Source organism: Elaeis guineensis, chromosome 4 (genome assembly GCF_000442705.2).
Source record: "Elaeis guineensis isolate ETL-2024a chromosome 4, EG11, whole genome shotgun sequence".
NCBI classification, from domain to species: domain Eukaryota; kingdom Viridiplantae; phylum Streptophyta; class Magnoliopsida; order Arecales; family Arecaceae; genus Elaeis; species Elaeis guineensis.
In genome coordinates, this window is record NC_025996.2 from 27,135,899 (window position 1) to 27,158,145 (window position 22,247).

Here is a 22,247-nt window from a genome sequence, read left to right on the forward strand (position 1 = left end):
ACCTATTAATATCAATTAAATCCTGCTAGTTATTCTGATAAAAAATAGAATTTAATCCCAAGTCACTCGGTCCTCTCCAAATATCTCTAATCTTTATTATCCTGATAAAAATAGGATTTAATCCCAAGTCACTCAGTCCAACTACCACATCAGCCTGATAATTATCTGCCACATCAGCATGATAAGTTGGTACCATTATATTCTATGAGATACTACAGAATCTTGGCGTAACCTATGATTATGAAACCTAACCCCAAAACCAAGATGAGCAATCGAAAGTGAGTATCATAAATTAACATAATCTTCTACGGATGCTTCATAAAAGTCCTAAGTTAATTACAATTCTAAAGCTAAAAGAACTGCAACTAGATTACAATGCCAATTGCTACAGGATCAAAAGAATATGCCACAGATTCCAACGTACCGCGGAGCCCTTAACCCTTGAGGTCTTCCCTCGGGCGAAGCAAAACATCTAGTCACCAACCGGTGTCGGCTGCCCGAGCCTTGGCGACTTCGTTGCGAAGCCCATCCGCTCCGCCGGCAAAGGGTATGGCCGACGGCGGCGGCGGAGCTTCCTCCTCCTCCTCCAGAGACCCTGCTACTGGAGTCACCGGCGGTCAAGATAAGCTCCCCTCCTCCTCCTCCGCCTCTTTGGACGGCGGCGCTTTCCTCCTCCGTCTCCTCCAAAAACCCCTCAAACCCAACCCTCCGCCTTCCCTTCCTCTCTTCCCCCCAACGGCCCCAACCCTCGCCACCACGACCCCGCCGTCGCCGCCCTCGGCCCAAGCCGTCCCTTCCTTCCCCCCGATTTCCGACCTCCACCGCCCTCCCACCCTCCCCATCCGACGCCGCCGGCGGGCCACTTCCCCGAAGCCACCCTCTTCTCCCCTCCTCCCTTCTCTGTTCCCCCTGGGTTCCCCCCAGTCCTCTGGCCCGTCTTCCCTTCCCTTGGCGCCGATGCCGGGAGCTCCCACGGCCCGGGGAACCACCCCTTCTTCCGGATAGACCAAACTTTGGGGCTTTCGACCCCCGGCGTCGGCCCTCTTGCTGCCGCCCCTCCAAGCGGCGACCTTTACGGAATTCCAGGGCACCCGCATCAAGATAGGGTTCTCGTGGATCAAATTGAGTCAAGTAGGAAGTTTTCCGGTTCTCGGGGGCCAGAGGGGAGGAGTGATTTAAGACCACCACCGGGTTTTCATAAATTTCCGGCTGGTCGTGCTGCTGAATTGGACAGGGGATTGGCTGGCCAGAGCATTCCCAAAGTTAGCACGCCGCAATGGAAGGGGCAGGCCGAGAGGTCACATGGGCACTTTGAGCGGACCCACTTCCATGGAGAGAGAGGAAAAGATGCCCCGTTTCAGAGGCCACCACACAGGCCACAGGGATTGGGGCAATGGATCGCCACGCATGAGAGGCAAGATGGGGATCAAAAGGTGGGGAGGAGGGATAGGAGTTGGCGTGACGAGAATCGTCAGTCTCATTCTTACCCAGATGATGCAGCGGCACATAATAGAGAGTTTCGGCAAGATGATCATGGGGAGCGGAGTGATCTTACCCTCAAATCCCAGCTTAGAAGTCGGCCTGTCAGCTCTAGCCAACCTATCAACAGCCATCGACATCCTATTGGCAAAAAGGATGTTGGAGAATCTGAGAAGAATACGGACAATGATGTTGATGATGGAGGGAAGAAAGCTAGAGGGCATAGACTGGAAAGTTCAGGCCAGAGTGAGATTGATGACATATCCTCTAGAAAGGATAATTGCGGGGAAGTGGATTTGTTAAGCGAACAACTTCTGGATTCGTTGGAGCTGAGGGCTGATGCAGAGCTTAAGAATGCTATCACAAATGTGAGTACTTCACGGGGTAAGGTAAACAAATATTTCCTCAATATCCTCTGCACTTAGTTTTTGAAAGATGACAAATTTTCTTTTTGAACCTTCTGTATCCTATGTAATATGGTTCTGAGTATTTACAAGCCAATGCTTTTGAACGATCACAATTTCTCTCTCTCAATCTTGTGTATCCTTTGTAATATGGTTCTGAATGTTTATGAGCTTATTTACTCCACCACCACCCACCCCCTACCCCCTCTCCCCCTCCGATTCCATCCAAATTGCTTCTTTATGATGTGCAAAAGCTGTTCAATTAGTATGTCTACTTGTGATTCTTTTTTTTATAACCTAGAATAAAGTTAATGCATTAACCATGTAACCATGGAAGTGATTTTTGATTATGTAGGTTCTTGATGTTCTTCTTTCCCTTTGTTGCTGATTGTCTTGTCTATAAGAAGCTGTAACTGTCAAAATAAATTTGGAGAAGTACATCTTTGGTTTATGTAGGGTTCAGGTTATTCCTATTTATAAAACATATTATTTTGATTGTTTCACTACAAATTTGAAAAAAAAAAAAAATACAGATTAAGGTCTTGCACATTACAATATACTTCAGAACTATTTCTTTTCTTCTTCTTCTTCTTCTTTTTGAATTTTAACTATTTTTGGTTTGATACTGTGAAACTAAGGCCAAACCGCCAATAACTGCTGAAAATGTTGATAACGAAACTCATTTGCCATGACTAAGACGGAAACCAAGTTTTTAATCATTGTGAGTAAATATATTTCTTGATTGTCTTGTGCATCATATAATTGCTGTGATAGCTTATGATGATCCTGATGTTGATCTTGGTCTTGATCTGCCGTACAACCTCATGTCATTATCAGTGATTAATTCTAACATTTGCTTAGATCTCTTTCCAGAAATGTGCTTGCAAGCGCTGGTTTGTCCTTTTTCTGAAAGAAATACTTACTGTTTTATTGACATGGAAACATGCAAATTTACCATAATAAACTTATTTACCACTCATATAAATGTACATCAGATATATAGCTTTGTTTCACGGTTTCTGAATCTTGACAATTGGCAATTCTTTTGCTCATTCATGTCATATACGATTCCCATATATGTTAATCATATTGAAAATTCCCAAATAATCTATTTTTTTTCTAGGTATTAGGATACATTTCGATTCATTAACTGAGTATATATTAGACAATCTATATTAAGGTAATGACTTAACCCCATGCATTTTATCAATTAAAATGAGGTGTGCATAGCAATTGAGCATAACAAGGATATTTGTTTGACAATCTTTAGTTCATTGATAAAATAAGGAAGCAGAAAAAGAGATTTCACTTGACTATCAAAGAAAGCTTGGAATTTCTGATGGATTACATTTCTTGAGTATGCTATTTGCAATATGTTCCTTTTTTGAATAATGTAAGTTATGATTAAACAAAATTTCTTTCACTAATTCATGCTTTGAGTAAATCATGTGAACTACATTTACCTAAAAATCTAGTTCTTTGTGATATGGACTATAAGTTGATGGATTTTTTTTTTTTAAATTACTTCATTATTATTTTCATTTGTTTGACTATTGAGCTTGGTCATGTTTTTCCATATGAAAACAGTCGGACATCAGTAGGAATGTACTAAATGGAAGCCAAGTCATTCTTAGTATTAAATGCATATTGCTTGATGGTGTGGTGTTTGGATATTTCATCAGTTTAAATTAATGAATCATATACTATGCAAAGCATAGATGAATAGAAGGTGTTAAAGTATAGATGAAGGGTTAAAATATGATATATATTGTGATGAACTGTTATTCTTATCATTTTAGCATTGTAACATTTTTTATGGATATTTTATATTTTCTAATTTATTTTATTTGTTAAATTTATAGATTTTTTTTCCACTTTATGCTTTTTTATCTCGAAGTGTCCTAAATAAAATGAAATGCCGAAGTATTTTTGGCTTGAGGCTATGCAAAAACATTCTTTTTTATTCAAATACTTTAGTTCTTATAGATAGTGGTTCTTAATAGGACAATAAGCCCAAAAATTAAATGTCCAACCATTACTCAGCTAAAAAAGGCTTGTACTTTACAGGTGAAGAGTTGGAGAACATTAAATTTGGAATAAGAGCTCTCCTGGAATGATTTTTAAGAAATGAAGTTGTGAGACATAATTATGAGGAATGTCCATAATTAATAAGATATAACTACTTTTTATTTTTTAAAAAACATGAGTTGAGCCTTAAATTTTTATCAAGACAGTTTGACAAGATTGATCAAATGGGTTTCTTTTTTGATTCTAGATGTGGTTCAATGTAAAAAATGAATTTTCATCAGACTTGGAGGTTGGACCTTCAAATTCTTAAAAAGAGGGGGGCAAAAATGAAAGAAGAGCTTTAGACCATCCCAAATAGAAACATGAGTCTAAGGGATTATTAGGCATGGTTTAGCATTGGATAGTGTAGTATAACATCATATTTATACTTATAACATGTATAACCTATATTAAAAATAATATGCATTGGCTGAGATTAGTAAGTGGTGGGGCCATATGGCATCACATAACCTTGTATGATGCCAATAACCCACTCACTTGATTCGTATCATCAAGCTAATAGAATACTGGCACTTAAATCTATAAGAAATGTTGATTATGTAGTCAATTTACTTTATGATATAAGGTGATACTTGACCAAGATAATGGGCTTTAAGACACGCTTGGCCCACATTTGACATTGTTTGGGCCATCTTGGCACATCTTTTCAAAAGTTTTGATATGCTAGGTCATTAGCCTAATGTTGTCCCAAGATAGGCTTTTCTACCATGGTGTGATATCGTGATTGCTAGATTTTATGCCCCAACCTTTTTTGGCATGTGCATGTGTGGACACTGTTGGGGCCATAAAGAGTATAAGTGTTGAGCTACTAAGGAAGTAATAAGCCCAAAAGAGGCTAGAGAAAGACCTAATTAAAAATGAATCGAATTATTAGTTGTCATAAAGACCCTTATGCCCATGTCCTAATCGACCCCTCAGAGGAATATGTGTTTCTAAAAGATCTTTGATATTGTGTCCAATTCCGAAGTTAGTTCTATACATCTGACCAGCAAGGAGAAAAAAAAATGCAATAAATTATGATGAGCAAGAAGGGTACTTGCATTTGTGGATGGAATTTCCCAAGAATGTTTAGAATGGCAGTTCTAGCTCCAGGGGACTGTACTTTTCTTCTAGGGTACTTGGCACAACCCCATGCAAACGAGCAGCTGCTCCAATCTAGGATATATGCTGATGTTCATGTTTGTTAATTATCACACTGAAGTTTAACAAAGAAAATAGATCTCTTTTCCTGTTGTAACTACATTTCTAAAATCTGGTATTTCATGCCTAATATGATTTTCAGGATGTCAGGTCAGATACTTCTAGAGGACATTATGTATCAAGCCAGCGAGTGAGGATCCGAAGGAGAACACTGGAATGTCGCTGGAACATTGATTCACTGACACCAAGTTTCCTTTCAATTTTTGAATCTTTAGTACCTGCAGAGGAGGAAATAGCCAAGCAAAAGCAATTATTACTTTCACTGCAGAATTTGGTAAACAAGGAATGGCCCAATGCACGGCTGCACCTTTATGGATCATGTGCCAATTCATTTGGGGTCTCAAATAGTGACATTGATGTCTGTCTTGCTATTGATGATACTGACATAAACAAGCTTGATATTTTGTTAAAATTGGCAGATGTCTTGCAGTCTGGTAAGCTTCAAAATGTGCAGGTAAATAAGAATGACATGTCCTTATCAGTTCTATCAATACTTTCTATCTGTTCAATGACAATGTTCAATATCTTATGCTTAATACGTCTGTTTCACTGAGATGTTACTTTGTATAATAATTTCTTGTATCTGTTGTTCTTGTTTTTCTAATAGCTAAACATTCTGATAACAAAATGGATGCAATCCAATTGCTTGTTTATAGTTTTATCAAGCATAGTTTATTCTCTAGATGAATTGCAGTTAGGTCTTCAAGTGGGCTGAATTGACATTGCTGATTCAAAACTGAAATGGAAATGACCAGGTCCAATCTGAATCAAAGTTAACTAGTCAGGCTTGGATCAAAAATTTGACTTTTTCCGATTATGGATTGGATGTGGACCATATATGGTCTAAGCTGAAAGAAAACCAGCCTGGAAGTAATATAATATGATTTCACACCTATCCAATCCTTGTCAAATTTAGGAAAGCAAATCTCTTAGTGAGAATGCTTCTTCAATTAATCTTCTGTTTGTGTTGTCAGATATTTTAGATGTGCTTGTTAATTAATCTTATGCTGATAGGATGCTGATATTCTTATATCTTGTTCACACATATACCTGGGAAAAGTGGTTCCGGTCCTGACCCACTTTCAGTTTGAGTTGCAGCTGTATTTTTTTAGATAATTTGCTGTTTCCAAGGGTTTATCCAATATTGGCTTTATGTATCTACTTTTGGCATAGTTTCCTATTTAAGGCCATATCCTTTGTGCAAATATTTCAGCTTTTACTTAGGTGTCCCATAATGTTAAAAGGAAACAAATTCTCATCTTGCAGCGGAGTCTCCGGTGCTTGTTATCTGTAATGCAACCACATTATTCAGCTTATCCCCTTTTGATATATGTATGTTATTAGTTGTAACAAATCCAGCTCTAAAATCTTTAGGTTCGACTTATCCATTTTACATCCTTAAAGTTGCAATACTCGTTTCATGACTTCAGACTCTCTTTTGTTGACTGATCCAAACAAAACCATCAGTTATGTCTATCGCATATGAATGATTCTTAAGTTTCAGGTTATGCTGCAATTACACTTTAAATAACAATCTAGGACATTGTTACTTCATCTTTCTTATCAAAAGTGTTCTTACAGCATCTTAATTTGATTATAACAAAGGAATGCATGAGAAGTAGACACTCTAGAGCCTAGACTAACTATTACTATTCATCTGCTTAAATATTAAAAGCTAATATGTGACTTCTTGATCCTCTGACTCCACATCCTCAATATGTGAGTGCTGATACTTGTTGTCTAACTTTTACAGTAGGTCTCATTTGTTCATTTAAGCACTGACATATACATATTCATACATATGTGCATGTGCACACAAGTCTATGTATATGCGCATGTATAAATATGTGCACGGGCATGTGCGCATGCACACATGCAGAGAGGGGGGGGGGGTCACAACTTCAAATACAGTGCTTGCTGTCGCCTTGAGGCTTCATCACTATTTTGCTTTAGGTGCAAATTCTGAGTTCTGGTTCCCCATCTTTTCATGTAATTAACTTATTCTCCTTCATTGTTACTCTGTTTATGCATATGAATAATCTCTAAAGCTTGGGCAAAACTTCTATCGCAGATTGCTTATTGCGGGGTCGAAGTGAAACTCTTTTTAAGGATTATAGTTCTTACACAAATAATGTCTTCTTCTATTAGAGACTAAAGAACCTTTCATCTCTTATAAAATTTGAGCCGCTCATAAGATTATTGGATGCTAATTTTGTTTTTACACAAACATTTGCTATCTTAGGTTGTGGGCTTATCACAAGAATTAGCATTGTGGCTTCTGTGACAGCTCAACAATTTAGCCTAGAATATATATGAATCCTCTTGTATGCCAATGTACATATATTCATTTCTTGCATGTTTATTGTAGTTCCCTTTGAAGGTATTCTTAGAACTAATTTATCCATATCCATCAAAATTAGTTTTTAATTCTTTTTCCTAGTCTTTTACATGGTGTAAATCAAGTATGGTGCTTTTTTTCCTCCTCTTCTCTGATTTTTTTTTCCTATAAATAAATATGGAAAGTTCATATTGAGAGGTGAAAGAAAGAATATAAGATTACTCATCAAGATTCAGCATAATTCAGAAACTACTAATAGGAAATTAGCAATGACTCTTTGCCACAATGGTATAGTTATAGCCAAAAAAATCCTCTCCACATGAAACTGTATTGCATGTAAATGAAAGTGTTTGTTTTCTCCTGACTAGAGTATATCTAATTCTGCTTTATTCCATCTTGTAAAGGACAAAATTATGAGCCTCCCATAAAAGTAAGTTTTGTTACCAAGTTTTTCAAATGTTACTTTTCTTGGTAATCCATTATAAAATCCTAAGCATCCTCTGTAGTTAACCATTACAGTGGTGGTAGCATTAGCCTCCCATAAATTGAATTTTCTGTTACTTAACCCTTTTTGCTGCAATTTATTGATCATCGTTGCTTGAGTCATCCTCTTTCCACACATCTTCGAAATGTCTTACTCATGATTTTTAGAATCATCCCAAACCGGACGGTTCAGAGTGTACCGAATCGGATCAATGGAGAACTAGGACAGTTTCGGCTTGGAAAGCGGCACACGCCAGTGCCGAGGGAGAAAGAGAGGAAAAGAGAGGAAGAGAGAGAGAGGAGGGGAGGGAAACGTCGGATGCTGCCGTCGGAAGGTGGTGCTGGCCCGCCAGGGCCGCCAGAGGGCCGCGGAGGCATCCACGCTTAGTGTCTTTCGATAGGGGCTTTAACCCTGAGAGAGAGGGGAAGGGATGCTACCGAACAGTGGGGACGGTGGCGGAGAGGGATCTCTAGCATTGTTAGGCGACCGTCGTGGCCGTTGAGCGGCGAAGAACACGCAGGCAGAGCCACAGCCGCGAAACAGGGGTGACCACCCCTATTCCTTGTATCATGTTTTTTAAAAATGATGATGAATAGTGAAGCCGGCAAATATATAGCTGGCTTCATTATTTCAATTTTTTTTTAAAAAAAGTTGAGAAATCGTGAAGCTGGCAATGGGTTTGTCAACTTTACTATTTCAACATTTTTTAAAAAAAAACCCAGAAACTGGCATTGGGTTTGCCGGCTTCACTGTTGTCGGACTTTTTCAAACAAGCCCATGAAATAGGGGCGCCCATTGCCAGCTTCACTGTTGTCGGGTTTTTTCAAAAAAGTCCACAAAACAGGGGCGATCACTCCTGTTTCATGGTAGCGAAGCCGCAGGTGTCGTTTACGCCACCCGACGGCCTCTCCACCGGACCCCTCTCGATTCTTTTCTTTCCCTCCCTCTCTCTCTCTTTTCTCCTAGGGACGACGTGGAGCCGTGGTGGCTACCGCAGCCCTCCAAAGGCTCGCGCAGCCCTTCGGTGGCCACCAGCAGCGTCTCTACCACCTCAATCTGCTTCCCTCCCCTCTCTCTTTCTCTTCATCTCTCTTCCTCTCTATCTCTCTTTTCCTCCCCAGTTCATCCCTTCCTTCCTTTGTCGATGCTCCAGCCCGGTCCGGTACAGGGCCGTATTGATTCGTGTCATCAACCAATCGGAACAGTGTTCGGTACCGGTTTTGAAAATCTTGGTCTTAGTGAAGGTCCACAGCATGTGCATGGTTGTTGAAGGCTAACTTCAATCAAGTTCCTATACAAGATGCGGAGCATGGTGTAACTTAAAATCTGAATTTCACTGACCTATTGCAGAACTTCTGAGCTACACTGCTTGCTAAGGAAATGGTTTCCATCTCCCTTGTATGATAAGTAAGAAATTCCCTCCAATATGACCAAGTAATTATTTATTTTTCTTATCAATTCATCACCTATTTCTATGGCTTTCTCTCCCAAAAGGGAAGAAATCAAAAAAATAAATCTCTTAGATCTCCGTATGGAAACATTAATTTCTCAATCCTTCATCAAACTTGAGCATAGTTTTAAAGGTTCCTGTGTTTCACCATTTCCTTCCTGAGTTGCTTACTTTGTGCGAGAGCGAAGACTTGCCAGAGCAATCTTTATAGAGGAGCAATGTCTTGGATTAGAACATCAGAAATAATCAGTTGTCCCTAGATCATGCCTGTGCTCTAAAGTCAGCAATCAAAACATCTGATTTAGGTTTAATTTAATGAGTGCACTGAAGAAGATGATCCTTGCTGATTTTCATTTCTTTAACAAGAGCACTTTTTGGTATGGTGGCATATAATAAACTTAGACAGTGTTGTAGCAGGAATTACTTAAAATCCCATTTTGTCCCCAAGTATATACATAAATGTCTGTGTGCGTGTGTGCATACCAGTCAGGTAAATAATATTTCTTTTTCCAAGGGATCTTGTTATTGAAGTTTGTATGCCCTGGCTGGTAATTTTCCATTCGGTCTTTTTATTTATAAATTTCTGTTATAGAAGCATTATGCAATTGTAAGAGAAAACTAAGAGAAGTAATATGTGCTCAGTAGTAATGTGATTGTGTGATTCAGATTGAATATAAGTTAAGTGTAAATATTTTCTTTCACTATGAATGTAAAGTATGTTCTGGACTATTTTGTGTGGATTTTTCACTTGAAATTGTTCATTTAATGCAGGCACTAACTCGTGCGAGGGTTCCTATAGTAAAGCTAATGGATCCAGTTACTGGACTTTCTTGTGATATATGCATCAATAATCTCTTAGCAGTTGTTAACACAAAGCTCCTGAAAGATTATGCACAAATAGATGATAGATTAAGGCAGTTGGCTTTTATTGTGAAACATTGGGCCAGATCCCGTCGCGTCAACATAACATATCAAGGGACTCTTTCTAGTTATGCGTGAGTTACATTATATCTCATTCTTACAGATGATCTGCATTAGTAACATGGGCATATTTAAAACATGTTGATTCTGATTTTCTTTCCAGTTATGTGCTAATGTGCATTCACTTCTTGCAACTCCGCAAGCCTGCAATTCTTCCTTGTTTACAGGTATGCAGCGGTGGCTTTTGACAATCTTATGGAAATATTTTTATAATTTAGAGTTTGCTATTTGTTGCTGATATTATATTTTTCCATAATCAGATATTAATACCTTAATCTTATAATACTTTTGGTATGTTATTCATTTGATGTCCGTTAATAGTTCTGTATGGTATTTATTGTAGTCTAGCTTAATTGACCTTTTCAATGATGATATATTTGGATATTCTAAGGCATTAATCAATATTGCCACAACAATGCCTTGTCCAAGGTTCACAATCTCAGTACCGGACCCCTACCAATACCATGGTGGTGTAGTGTTAGTACACCCGGTACATGTATCAGACGTTAATATTTAATATCTTCATAAGCCCCCTTATTAGAGGCCCAGAATAACAGTTTGGGAACTTGTATCCTTTGAAAATACATTCTGATATTTTAGATGCCATCCAAACTTGTCTTTTGTAGTGCATATCAAAGGCATGTTGGACCAACAAAATCCATAGGCTTTGTTCCAGATCAACTTCATAGGAAAAATTAAGTTTTATTTTCATTTGACATTTAATAAGTGTATCAATAATTGTCATGCATCTGTCGAGGCACTTTGGTCTTGCAACAAAAGTTCTGTCGACTAGGTTTTTTCATCCACTCAGCTATGCATTACAATTTCATCTTCGTCCAGTTCTCAACCAATCAGTATTCTAATCATCTCCAAAAATTGTCTATTTTAAGCATCCGTTTTATCTTTTGGCCATACAAATTGCTGAAAACATTCATGATACAATACAAAATTCTCTTAGTTCCTGATATTTTACTCTAGTTTTAATCTGCATCATTCCATTGCTACTCTCATCTCCTGTTGCGTGAAGAAATGAAAGTCGATTAACTCATTAATTTTTTGATTCACTGGATGAAATCTCATTAACCTTGTATGATAAATTCCACATTCTATCCAGTTGTTTGATATTATAAATGCAGCATATTCCATTGGTAGGGGGACAACAAACACTTACTCCAGAAGCTTGCTGATCTTAGTATCTATCTACTTCTCGTACTTTTTTGATGATATCTTCAAGTGGGGTTCCCTTCTAATGTATGCTGCCATCTATATGCCAGGCAATGGAGGCAACCTATGCTGTAACTGTAGATAATGTTGAATGTGCTTACTTTGATCAAGTCGAAAAACTGCATGATTTTGGTGCTCGAAATAAGGAAAGTATTGCACGGTTGCTTTGGGCATTTTTTCAGTACTGGGCATATCATCATGATTATACGAATGATGTTATATCTGTTCGAACGGGAAGCATCATTAGGTAAGTATCTTCAGCTATTTACACCAGCTATTGAATATTGCAACTTTATACTGATTTGGCTTCGTTCTGATGCTTATTCTACTACTTCTTTGTCTAGATTATAATAACTTTTCATGTTTAGCTCATAAATATTTTGTACATAGCCAGTCTCAAGCTGGATAAAGGAGGGTTGCAATAGGTTGAGGCTAGCATAAAAACTATTGTCACATGATATGAACATGAATCCATTTATAAGATTTTTCTTTTATGAACTGTCATATGCCTTTTTTTTCTTCCCCCATGAAAGATACAAAAGTGAGGTGGTAGATGGATCTTTCTGTTTCTGCTTGGAGAAAAGAACAAGGCAGCAAAAATAGAGGCTAGCCACAGGAGAGGATTTGTGACCAACTTGCTTGGTTGAGGCTGCTCCTCTTGTGGACCTATACTTTTTTCAAGTGATATTCTTGCTACCTGATTTTATAACCAATGACGATGAATATATCGTTTGTTGCTGTTTGGATTATATTTATGTCATTGGTTGGTGCTTATGAACTATTATTTCACTAGCCTAGATTTCTAGCCTGCCTTTAATAATCCTTAGGAGGCCACTTCTTTGTTCAATATCTCAATTGTCTAGGTTGCTTTATGGCCGTCCTGTTCCACCTGAATGCTAGTTATATCCTTTGGGCATAACACAGGTGCTCTTTCTTTACCCACATCTCCAACCCTGATCCAGGATCACTTCCTAGTGGGAGTGGACCACCCCACAACACCCCACCGCTGCCCTGGGCAAGCTCGTCCCCTTTTCCTCTATTCACACTCTTTCTTTTTTTTATTCAATAAGTACATCCCACCATAGAAGCACTTGGACAAAGAGAAACAAAGAAGCAAATTGTAATAAATTGGTAGAATTTCATTGAATCTACTCCAAACAAATTGATCATTGAAATTCACATCGATTATGCCCCGTTCGGGCACCACATGAACCAGATACGAATGCTTGTAACAATTTCTTTTTTATGATGATATGATTTGTACTTTAGGTGATAAAATTTATTCTGCATGGATTTTTTTTTTTAATTTAAAAAAAAAAAGTCATTCTCTTCACTAGTCAAATTCTCTGTCATGTGCTGGGATCAGATCTTGTTATGTCCATCCAAAAATCCTTAGCATGGGATCATGCATTCTGGATCCAGTCATTCACTTATTCATAGATGTTTTTTTTTAATTTATTTAATAATTTTTAGGTTCATTTGCTGTTATATTTTGAAAATGTGTTAGGATACAAAGATTATGTATTTCAGAAGGAAATGACATTTTTTGTAAATCAATTACCTTGACTCAGATTTGTGCATGCAACCATACATTTAATGGCAAGCACAACCTCAAAGAGGTTGGAGGATTTATATTATTCTCATTGGTTTTATTTTATTTTTTCTTAATTTTCTAAAACTTTTATGCTTCTAATTCAATGTTTAGCTTTTTGTTTTGGGCACTAGTCAGATCTAGTTCATGGTGCGGAGCATGAATGAAACTCGATATCCATATTGTACTGATGTATTCAACCTCTGCAACATCAACCCTTTTTGTCTTTTATGTTGTATACAATAATTATTAATTAACCATGGAACATTTCTTAGAATACTAGTCAAATTCTTTGCTAACCTGAAGGATTTTTCTGGCAGCAAGCAAGCTAAGGATTGGACAAGGCGGATTGGAAATGATCGTCACCTAATATGCATAGAAGATCCCTTTGAGATTTCCCATGATCTTGGCCGTGTGGTCGACAAGTACAGCATTAAAATTCTGAGAGAAGAATTTGAACGAGCTGCAGAAATTCTGCAATACGATTCGAACCCCAGTGTCACTCTTTTTGAGCCTTATGTACCGCTTCCATTGCAAAGTTCAGACCAGTAAGGGAACGTGAATAGGTTTTTCTAGTTGTAAATCCTTACTCGTATATTCTTGTTGCTTTTGGAGGAGCAGTTTTCTTATAGCTCCTTTGTGCATAATATGCATTGTGACAGTATATCTATTTTCTTCTGTAAAGAAACCACTAGTTCTATAGGTTATGCAACTTATTTATTTATGAAACTGATCTGGTTTACATCTGAATTGTAGCTGGTTTATTCGGTTGTTTGAAGGATCCCCTTTTCTTTTGTTCCTTCATCGATTTTGTTCCATTTTCTTAGGAAAAATCACTCATTGAAAACCGCCTCTGCCGGTTGGCTGGTCAGGATGGAATCCTGGACCTTGGAGGAAGAGATGAATTAAGCGAAACAGAAACAAAAGTTTGTGATCTTGTCAACACATTTCACGTGGATCATGGCCATCTTGTACACAGTTTTTCGGTATCAAAAGGGGCAAGTTTGATATCGTTGCTAGGGTTTATACTGGAAGAAGTTACTCGTTACAAGACCTTATTTTTGATTTTTGACTAATATATAGCGCGTGCTTCATGCAGGCATCAGAACTGTGGATTAACTTTGTATATATTTTTGGGGAGTCTGGGACTTGAGCACTATTTTATTGCAGTGGTTGTGGAGATATATTTTTATCCTAATTTTCTTGTTTAAGCTTTTTTGATGATGCCTCGTGCTTGAGCACGAGAAGCGTTTATGCTAACTTACTGTAATCAAAGCCCGACAGATGAATGATTACTGCTAAAAGATACTATATAAACACAATTAAATTATGTTTACTTATTTAGTTTTGGTAGTCGCGAGGGGAAAAACCCCAGGTACAAGAAGAGGAAAGAAAGAATAGACTACAACAACAAACTCCCATTGAGTCAGCAGAGGAATTTGAGAAGGAAAGTCATCTGCCCAGAGTAAAGGGTGCACCAAAAATGACGCCAGATTTGCATGGAAATCTGCACCATGGTTTCCTTCCCTAAGAACACAAGCAGCTTTGGAATCATCTAGAGAGCACTTCGTCGATCTAATGTTGAGGAGGTAAGGATGATGAAAGGAGTCTGCACCATTAATTCATGCCAAAACAGTTGCTGCATCACCACCTTGTAAATGAATTTTTTTGGTGGCTTCAAGCATGCTGGCTGCTGTCTTCATACCCTTGTACGTAAGCAGTTAATTCATTGTTGGGGGCAGTGAACGAATCTCGCACCAGCTCCTTTCCTTTTTGTTTACCGATCCATCAAAATTTATCTTGCCGTGTGCCAGTATTGGAGGCTTCCGGTGGGTGATGCTTTCAAGAATCAAAAGTATAGATGTTTGCAGTGAGTTGATCTCACGGTTGTTCAGAGAAGCAACTATTAGTGAGCTGCTGCTTTCATATCATATTTGGACCTTAATAATCCAAATGGTAGGCTATTAGTTTGCATTATAATGTTGGCCACTCTTTTGAAGAGAAGTGCATCCCACCACTTTTGAATACGAGGCAGCCCAAGACCACCGTCCTGCTTCGACTTACAAATTACATCCCATGAGACTGCATGGACTTCGCCAACATTTGCAGCATTCATGCCCACCATTGGAAGTTGCTCAATACTATTTATAACCATTCACAACATTGTGAGCTGGCAAATGTATTGCCATGGCACAGAGCACTCATTTAATGGGTGTTAGGCGACCAGTAAATTGCAAGGATTTCCATTTCCAAATCCAAGTGGCCGTGATCTTCTTTTTCGTATATTGCAAATCACCTTATTTTATCCTTGCGCCTTTCAATGGAACTCCTAGATAACAGAGGCTTCACATGCAACTCCCGGTGGGATATCAGGACTATAGTAACCATCGATTTGTTCAAATTCACCAGCTGGCCCGACTATAAGCAACGGTCCTCCCAAGGTCTCTCTAAACGATCTGCTGTCCCGAGCCCTTGCTCTTGAGACAAGTATGCAGTCATCCGCAAATAATAAATGGTTATTTGGCCCCATGTATATTCTCCCTGGTCGTAGCCTTATGAGATGATCAAACGATCATTTCAAAGAACAAAAAGATAAGGGGATAGGGGATAATCCGACCATTTTTTTCTATGGAATCTTTGTGTAAAAAGTCTAAACCCAATCTAACCTAACTCAATTTCAAAGTAACTTGAGTTAAAATCAAATTGAGCTGAAGTTGGATCTGGCCCAAGCAAATACCAAACCCTTTCAGCCTTAGGGAAATTCTTTCTGCCCATGGGTGGTGTAGAAAATCCTATCTAAAACGCATCACATTGTCTAATTGGTCCACATACTCACTGCTTTCTAATACGCATTTTATGTATACAATTTTATTTTTTTATTTATAATTTAGAATGACGAAAATGTCTCTATTCTTTGAAAAAATTTATGACATCCCATATCCATATTATGATATCCTGCATACAGAAAGTCATAATTTTTATCTACAAAATATCATAATATAATGCAGAATGTCATTAATTATATGTACAGAATATCATAATTTTTTTCCAAAAAATAAGGATATTTTCATCATTCAAAATTTTTAAACCAAAAAGTAAAGCTACAGGCATTGGATGCGCATTAGAAAGTGGTTGGACAAAAATACTCCTTTTCATATTATGATATCCTGGATCATATTATGACATTGTACATGCAAGAGTCATAATTTGACATAAGATATCATAATATATACAGGATATTAAAGTTTCTTAAACTATATTACGACACCTTCCTTGTAAGAAGTCATAATATGTCATAGGATATCATAATTTTTTTAAAATATAAAAATATTTTCATCATATAAAATTTTTAAATAAAAAAAATAAAATTATAAATTTAAATATATATTAAAAAATAATAATTATATAGATTAATCTATAAAAACGCCCCACCACAGATTTTCCACGCAGCCGACGGTGCACAAAGAATTTCTCTTCAGCCCTACAGCCGGCTGGCCAACAAATTAAAAAAACTATTTCCTTGTAAATGCTGCTCTTCCTACCTCCACGTGGACATCAAGCCCATGCTAGCAACGGTAGCCTCCTGTCAAAGAGTGCAAACAAAAGAAGTTTCCACGTTGCCCCTCCTCAAACCCTCCGCCTCGTAACAACATTCTCCCTTGATCAAGACGCAACCAAGTGACCAACTTTCAGGAAGAAAAGCTTCAAACCTCGCCAACCTTCCCCTTCCCCTTCCCTTTCCTCAACAAAGCAATGATTCCTCTCATCCCACTCTTACCATTACGTCTTCTTCTTCTTCTTTCCATCTCTTCCTTCCTTCCCACTGCCACCCCTTCCACCCACTTCAATTTCACCTCCTTCACCCCCAACACCCCCGGCATCAACTTCTCCGGCGACGCCTTCACCTCCGGCGACAACGTCATCCAGCTCACCCGCAACAGCGCCGACGGCAGCCTCTTGCAGAGCTCCGGCCACGCCGTGTATGCCACCCCGATCCAGCTATGGAACCCTGCCACCCTCGCCATCGCTGACTTCACCACCCACTTCCGGTTCATCATCAAAGCTCTCCACCCGACCACCTATGGTGATGGCCTTGCCTTCTTTATCGCTCCGGTCGGCTACGAGCTCCCGCTAAACTCTAATGGCTCGTGGCTCGGCCTCTTCAACTCAACCACCAATAATTCTATCTCAACGCAGCTCGTCGCCATCGAGTTCGACACGTTCATGAACTCATGGGATCCTGACGACAACCACATCGGCATCAATGTCAACTCCATCGTCTCCAACGTGACGCTTACGTGGGGCAGCGACATCAAGAACGAGAGCACCGGGTCGGCGCGGATCGGCTACAACTCCACATCGGGCCAGCTCTCTGTGTTCCTCACCTATGGTGACGACCGCTATAATGGAACTCCAAGCCTGTGGCGCCGCCTCAACCTGACAGAGGTCCTTCCAGAGAGGGTGATCATTGGGTTCTCGGCCTCCACAGGAGGCCTGACGGAGCTTCACCAGATTATTTCTTGGGATTTCTCCTCTAGCTTTGTTAATGACCAGGAGGCACCTTCCAAGAAGATGAGGAAGAAAACCCCTTTGGTGGCGGCCGTGGTGGTGGGAGTTGGACTTATGGTTGCATGCTTCGGTTACTTCTTGTTCATTAAGAAGAAATCACGTGAGAAGGGAGGAAAGGAGGCGGACTTGGTTTTTAATGAATCAATGGAGGATAAATTGGCTGAAGGAACCGGACCCAGGCGGTTCACTTACAAAGAACTAGTCCGAGCTACAAGAAACTTCAGCGAGGAAGGCAAGCTCGGGCAAGGAGGCTTTGGAGGTGTCTACATGGGACTTCTCAAGGGTAATCCATCGTCCGAGATGGTCATGGTCGCCGTCAAGAGGTTCTCAAGAGGCTCGAGCCAAGGGCGGAAGGAGTACGTATCGGAGGTGACGATCATCGGCCGACTACGGCACCGAAACCTCGTGAGATTGATAGGCTGGTGCCACGACAACGGAGAATTCCTCCTTGTCTACGAGTACATGCCCAATGGCAGCCTTGACGCCTACCTCTTCGGCAAGAAGTCCTCCTTGTCCTGGCCGGTGCGGTACCGGATCGTGCTCGGCCTGGCCTCGGCATTACTCTACCTTCATGAAGAATGGGAGCAGTGCGTGGTGCACAGAGATATCAAGGCGAGCAACGTGATGCTGGATTCAAGCTTCAACGCGAAGCTGGGCGACTTCGGGCTGGCAAGGCTGGTAGACCACGAGCTGGGCTCGCAGACGACGGTGCTGGCGGGGACGTTGGGGTATCTGGCGCCCGAGTGCGTGACGACAGGCAAGGCTGGGAGGGAGTCGGATGTGTATAGCTTCGGAGTGGTGGTACTGGAGGTGGCTTGTGGGAGGAAGGCCATCGATCCCAAGGCTGAGGAGGTGGAGCAGAGGCTGGTGGACTGGGTGTGGGAGCTCTATGAGAGGGGGAGGGTGGTGGAGGCCGCTGATGGGAGGCTCGAAGGGGAGTTGGATGAGAGGCAAATGGAGAGGGTGACGGCTCTGGGGCTGTGGTGCGCGCAGCCGGACTACAAGTTGAGGCCTTCAATGCGGCAGGTGGTGCAAGTGTTGACGGCGGAGGCTCCCGTGCCGAGCCTGCCGAAACCGATGAAATATGATGCCCCACCAGTGCTGGATGTAACTAATTTTGCTTGCACTGGCACGGGGACCATGGATAGTTCTAGTTCAAGCAGTCGGTATCATGGGTCATCGCAGGCATCTTCAGGGGCTCATTCTCCTACTAATCTCTCTTGCAAATTAAATGCATAGGAGCACGGAGGAGCCTTGAATTCTTTGGGTAATTTGAGTTTGTTTTCGCTTTTTCCTTTTTTTTTTTTTATTTAAGAAATAGGAGTTTTGATTTGAATTGAATTGAGGAGGTGAAACTAATGGGTTTCAGGTTGCTTTTGATAGCTAACAATCAATCTAAATTGCTGATAATTTAAAAGGATCCCATCAGATTATCACGTTTGGTATATTTTTTTAAGTTGGTAATCTAGATTACCTCTCATAAAATAATTCGGATTACGAAAGAAAGAGATGGCTATCCAGATTATCTCTCATAAGGTAATCTTGTAATAAATTTTTTCGACGAAACTATCCTCCTTCCCTTTCCCTGTCCAATGGCCCCTGTCGCCTCCAACGCTGCCTTTAGCCTCCAACGCCGCCTTTATGGCTCTCACCGAACGCAGTGCGACGGGCGGTCCAGGGGGTAGGAGGCGGTGGCCAGGATAGTACGGGCGATCGGGGGACAGGGGGCGGTGGCCAAAGTAGCACGAGCGTCCAGGGGACCGGAGAAGGGTGGCAGCACGACGGGTGGTTGGGGGGCCGAGGTGCGGTGGTCAAGGCAACACGGGCGGTCGAGGAGGGGGGGCAGCGGGATGGACGGTCGGGGGTCGAGAAGCGGTGGCCAGGGTAGCACGAGCGGCCGTGGGGCTGAGGAGAGATGGCAGCTAGAGATGGCAATCGGATCGAGTCGAGTCATAAATAGATCGAATCAAATGTGGATCGAGTCATAAATGTTCAAACCTAAATCCGATCTGTTTATTAAACAGATCAGATATTGAAATCTAAATTTAATTTATTTAATAAAAAGATTATCCGATCTGACCCATTTAATCTGTTTATTATCTATTAAAGAAAAAAAATGGAACCCATTTCATAACCTGTTTTTAAATTTTTTTTAAAGAAGACCTGCTCATCTAATTCACCTTCCCATCTCCGATCTCTCCGGCTTTGCCTCCGTCCGCGCACTCCGCCACCTCCATCCGCCGCTCTCCACCGCACTCATCACGGTACTCTGAAACCCATCCCAGACCCTCTTCCCCACCCCCATCACCTCCACCACCAGCTGCTCATTGATCAACTACTCGAAGACCAGCGGCCATGCCAGCATCGGCACACCAATGGCCACTGCCTCCAGCACGGAGTTCCATCCGCAGTGGGTCAGAAAGGCCCCCACCGCCTTGTGATCCAAAATCGACACCTGCGGGGCCCAACTTCTCTCCCACCCTCTCCTCCCACCTTTTCGGCATCCACTCTTCCACCTTAGCGGCATCCTCGGTGGTTCCCTTCACTGCCCAGAGGAACGTCCTTCCCGACGCCTCCAATCCTATCGCCATCTCCTGGAGCTGCTCCACCGTGAAATGGCGCCAGCTCCCGAAGCAAACGAACACCACCGAATGCTCTTCCTTGGTGTCCAGCCACTTTAGGCACACCACCTTGAGAGGAGGAACAGGTGGAGGGTGCCGTGGGAGGAGGACCTCCTTGAGAGGAGGAATAAGCGGAAGACCTCGATCGCTTGATCTGGTGGCGACTGATTGGTGCGAGCGGTCGGTGGGAGCGAGCGGCGGAGCAGGTGGCATGGGGGAACTCACGAACCTTGGCGTGCCAGCATGCAAGAGGGAGGCGATGGATGGTGAGGCGGTGTGTAGGGTTTTTTGGGAAGGAGAAGAGGAAAGGCGACTGACCAAAAAAAAAAAAGAGAAAAAGGCCAAAAGCACGAACCATGCGGCGCTGAAAATTTTCGTGGGTCGAACACAAGCCGTTCAAATTTTATCACCCATGGGTCATGGTCATGGTCCAGATTATCAGATAATCTAAATTATCACTATCTTACCACCAAATGCAACTTAAAAATATTTGACAAATTAGTACGATCAAAGTGCAGGAGGTTATGAGATAAATTGGATTGGATCACTGAAATGCGAGAAGCACGGTGCTATATTTACAGAGATTGATCAAATATATGCATCTCCGGACGGAGAATGCATACCTGGCCATTGCTTCTAGTTACATGACTTGCTCATCTTTCCTTTTCATTTTCAAATGACAAGCCTTGATATTAGTCATAATCTCTTACAATGATTACGATTGAGCTTGCCGTAGCTATTCACAATACACGGGGTCGCATGGATCATCCAGTCCACCACAGGTCTCAAAGCGCTCCAAATTCCGTCATCGATCCGGCGGTACAGCTCTCAAAGCAGGCAGCTGATGATCCACCAGTGGATTAATGCGAACGAAGGTGAATCCTTTTCTCGCGCCAAAGATGCACCCTGACCCCACGGAGCGGCTATTATATATATTATAAAATAAAAATTATGAAAAAAATTTTTAATATTTAAAATTATTTATATAAATAATTTTTTCTATATCAAGTATCTCTCTATCTAACAATTTTTCAAATATTAAATTTAAATTTTAGATTAATAAAAAATTATATTAAATTTTATTTATATAAATTAAATTATATTATTAATATATGATATTATTGTATTCTTACAATTAAAATTTATAATTGAGAATACAAAATGATATTAAGAATTTAAATAAATATTATTTTATTAATTATATTTTTTTAATATGATCAGATTTAAAATTCGTGCATTGTTATGGGCTCAAAATTAATTTTATATAATATTGATGCAAGACGAGAATGCCAAAACATTTAAAATGCTTGATGCAGCAATGTCTCAATCAAAATAACCGATATAAATTTTTGTGCCACTAACTAGTTTACTGGTAAAACTGAAAAGGCAAACGAAGGCACCTGTCCCTCTTAAATTACTCATTCGTATATAAACGAAGGCACCTGTCTCTTTTAATAAAAGAGAATAAATTTTTAAAAAATATCTGAATATATCTGAGAAAAAAATTATTATCTTATTTATTTATTAGAAAAAAATTATATAATTTGAATAAAAGGAAAATGACCGTTCAAAAAGATAATTCAGAGATGAACAATGAAATTGTTGTCAAATTTGAGCCATTTTCTATTTTCATTTCACACCTATTATACTATATATGTATGTATTATCAAGAGGTTGAAGTGTTTGGACGTAGCAGCAAAGGATAAGAGACTAAGAAGGCCAGCAGAAGAAAAGAGAAAGAAGAGTTGGAGATCAAATGAGAAAAGGCAAAAAATTTTATTGAAGTTATTTGAAAAGAGTATTCAGATAAATTTTTTT

General features: G+C 40.2%; 2 protein-coding genes across 2 annotated transcripts; both read left to right on the plus strand.

Moving 5' to 3' along the window:
- The first annotated feature begins 428 nt into the window (after positions 1–428).
- On the plus strand, positions 429–13,989 carry LOC105043219 (uncharacterized). Its single transcript, XM_010920687.4, is given in 7 exon segments — positions 429–688; positions 691–1,868; positions 5,254–5,625; positions 10,215–10,438; positions 10,528–10,591; positions 11,699–11,895; positions 13,560–13,989. Coding segments are annotated over 7 exon segments (2,406 nt in total). The 5' UTR covers positions 429–549; the 3' UTR covers positions 13,792–13,989.
- Positions 13,990–16,992: 3,003 nt separating this feature from the next.
- LOC140857281 (L-type lectin-domain containing receptor kinase IX.1-like) lies at positions 16,993–19,065 on the plus strand. Its single transcript, XM_073256059.1, has one exon. It carries the CDS (start codon positions 16,993–16,995, stop codon positions 19,045–19,047), a length of 2,055 nt encoding a protein of 684 aa, XP_073112160.1. The 3' UTR covers positions 19,048–19,065.
- Positions 19,066–22,247: the final 3,182 nt, after the last annotated feature.

Excerpts from the sequence above, each read along its gene's own strand:
- LOC140857281 (XM_073256059.1), top strand. The coding sequence starts at position 16,993 with ATGATTCCTCTCATCCCACTCTTACCATTACGTCTTCTTCTTCTTCTT.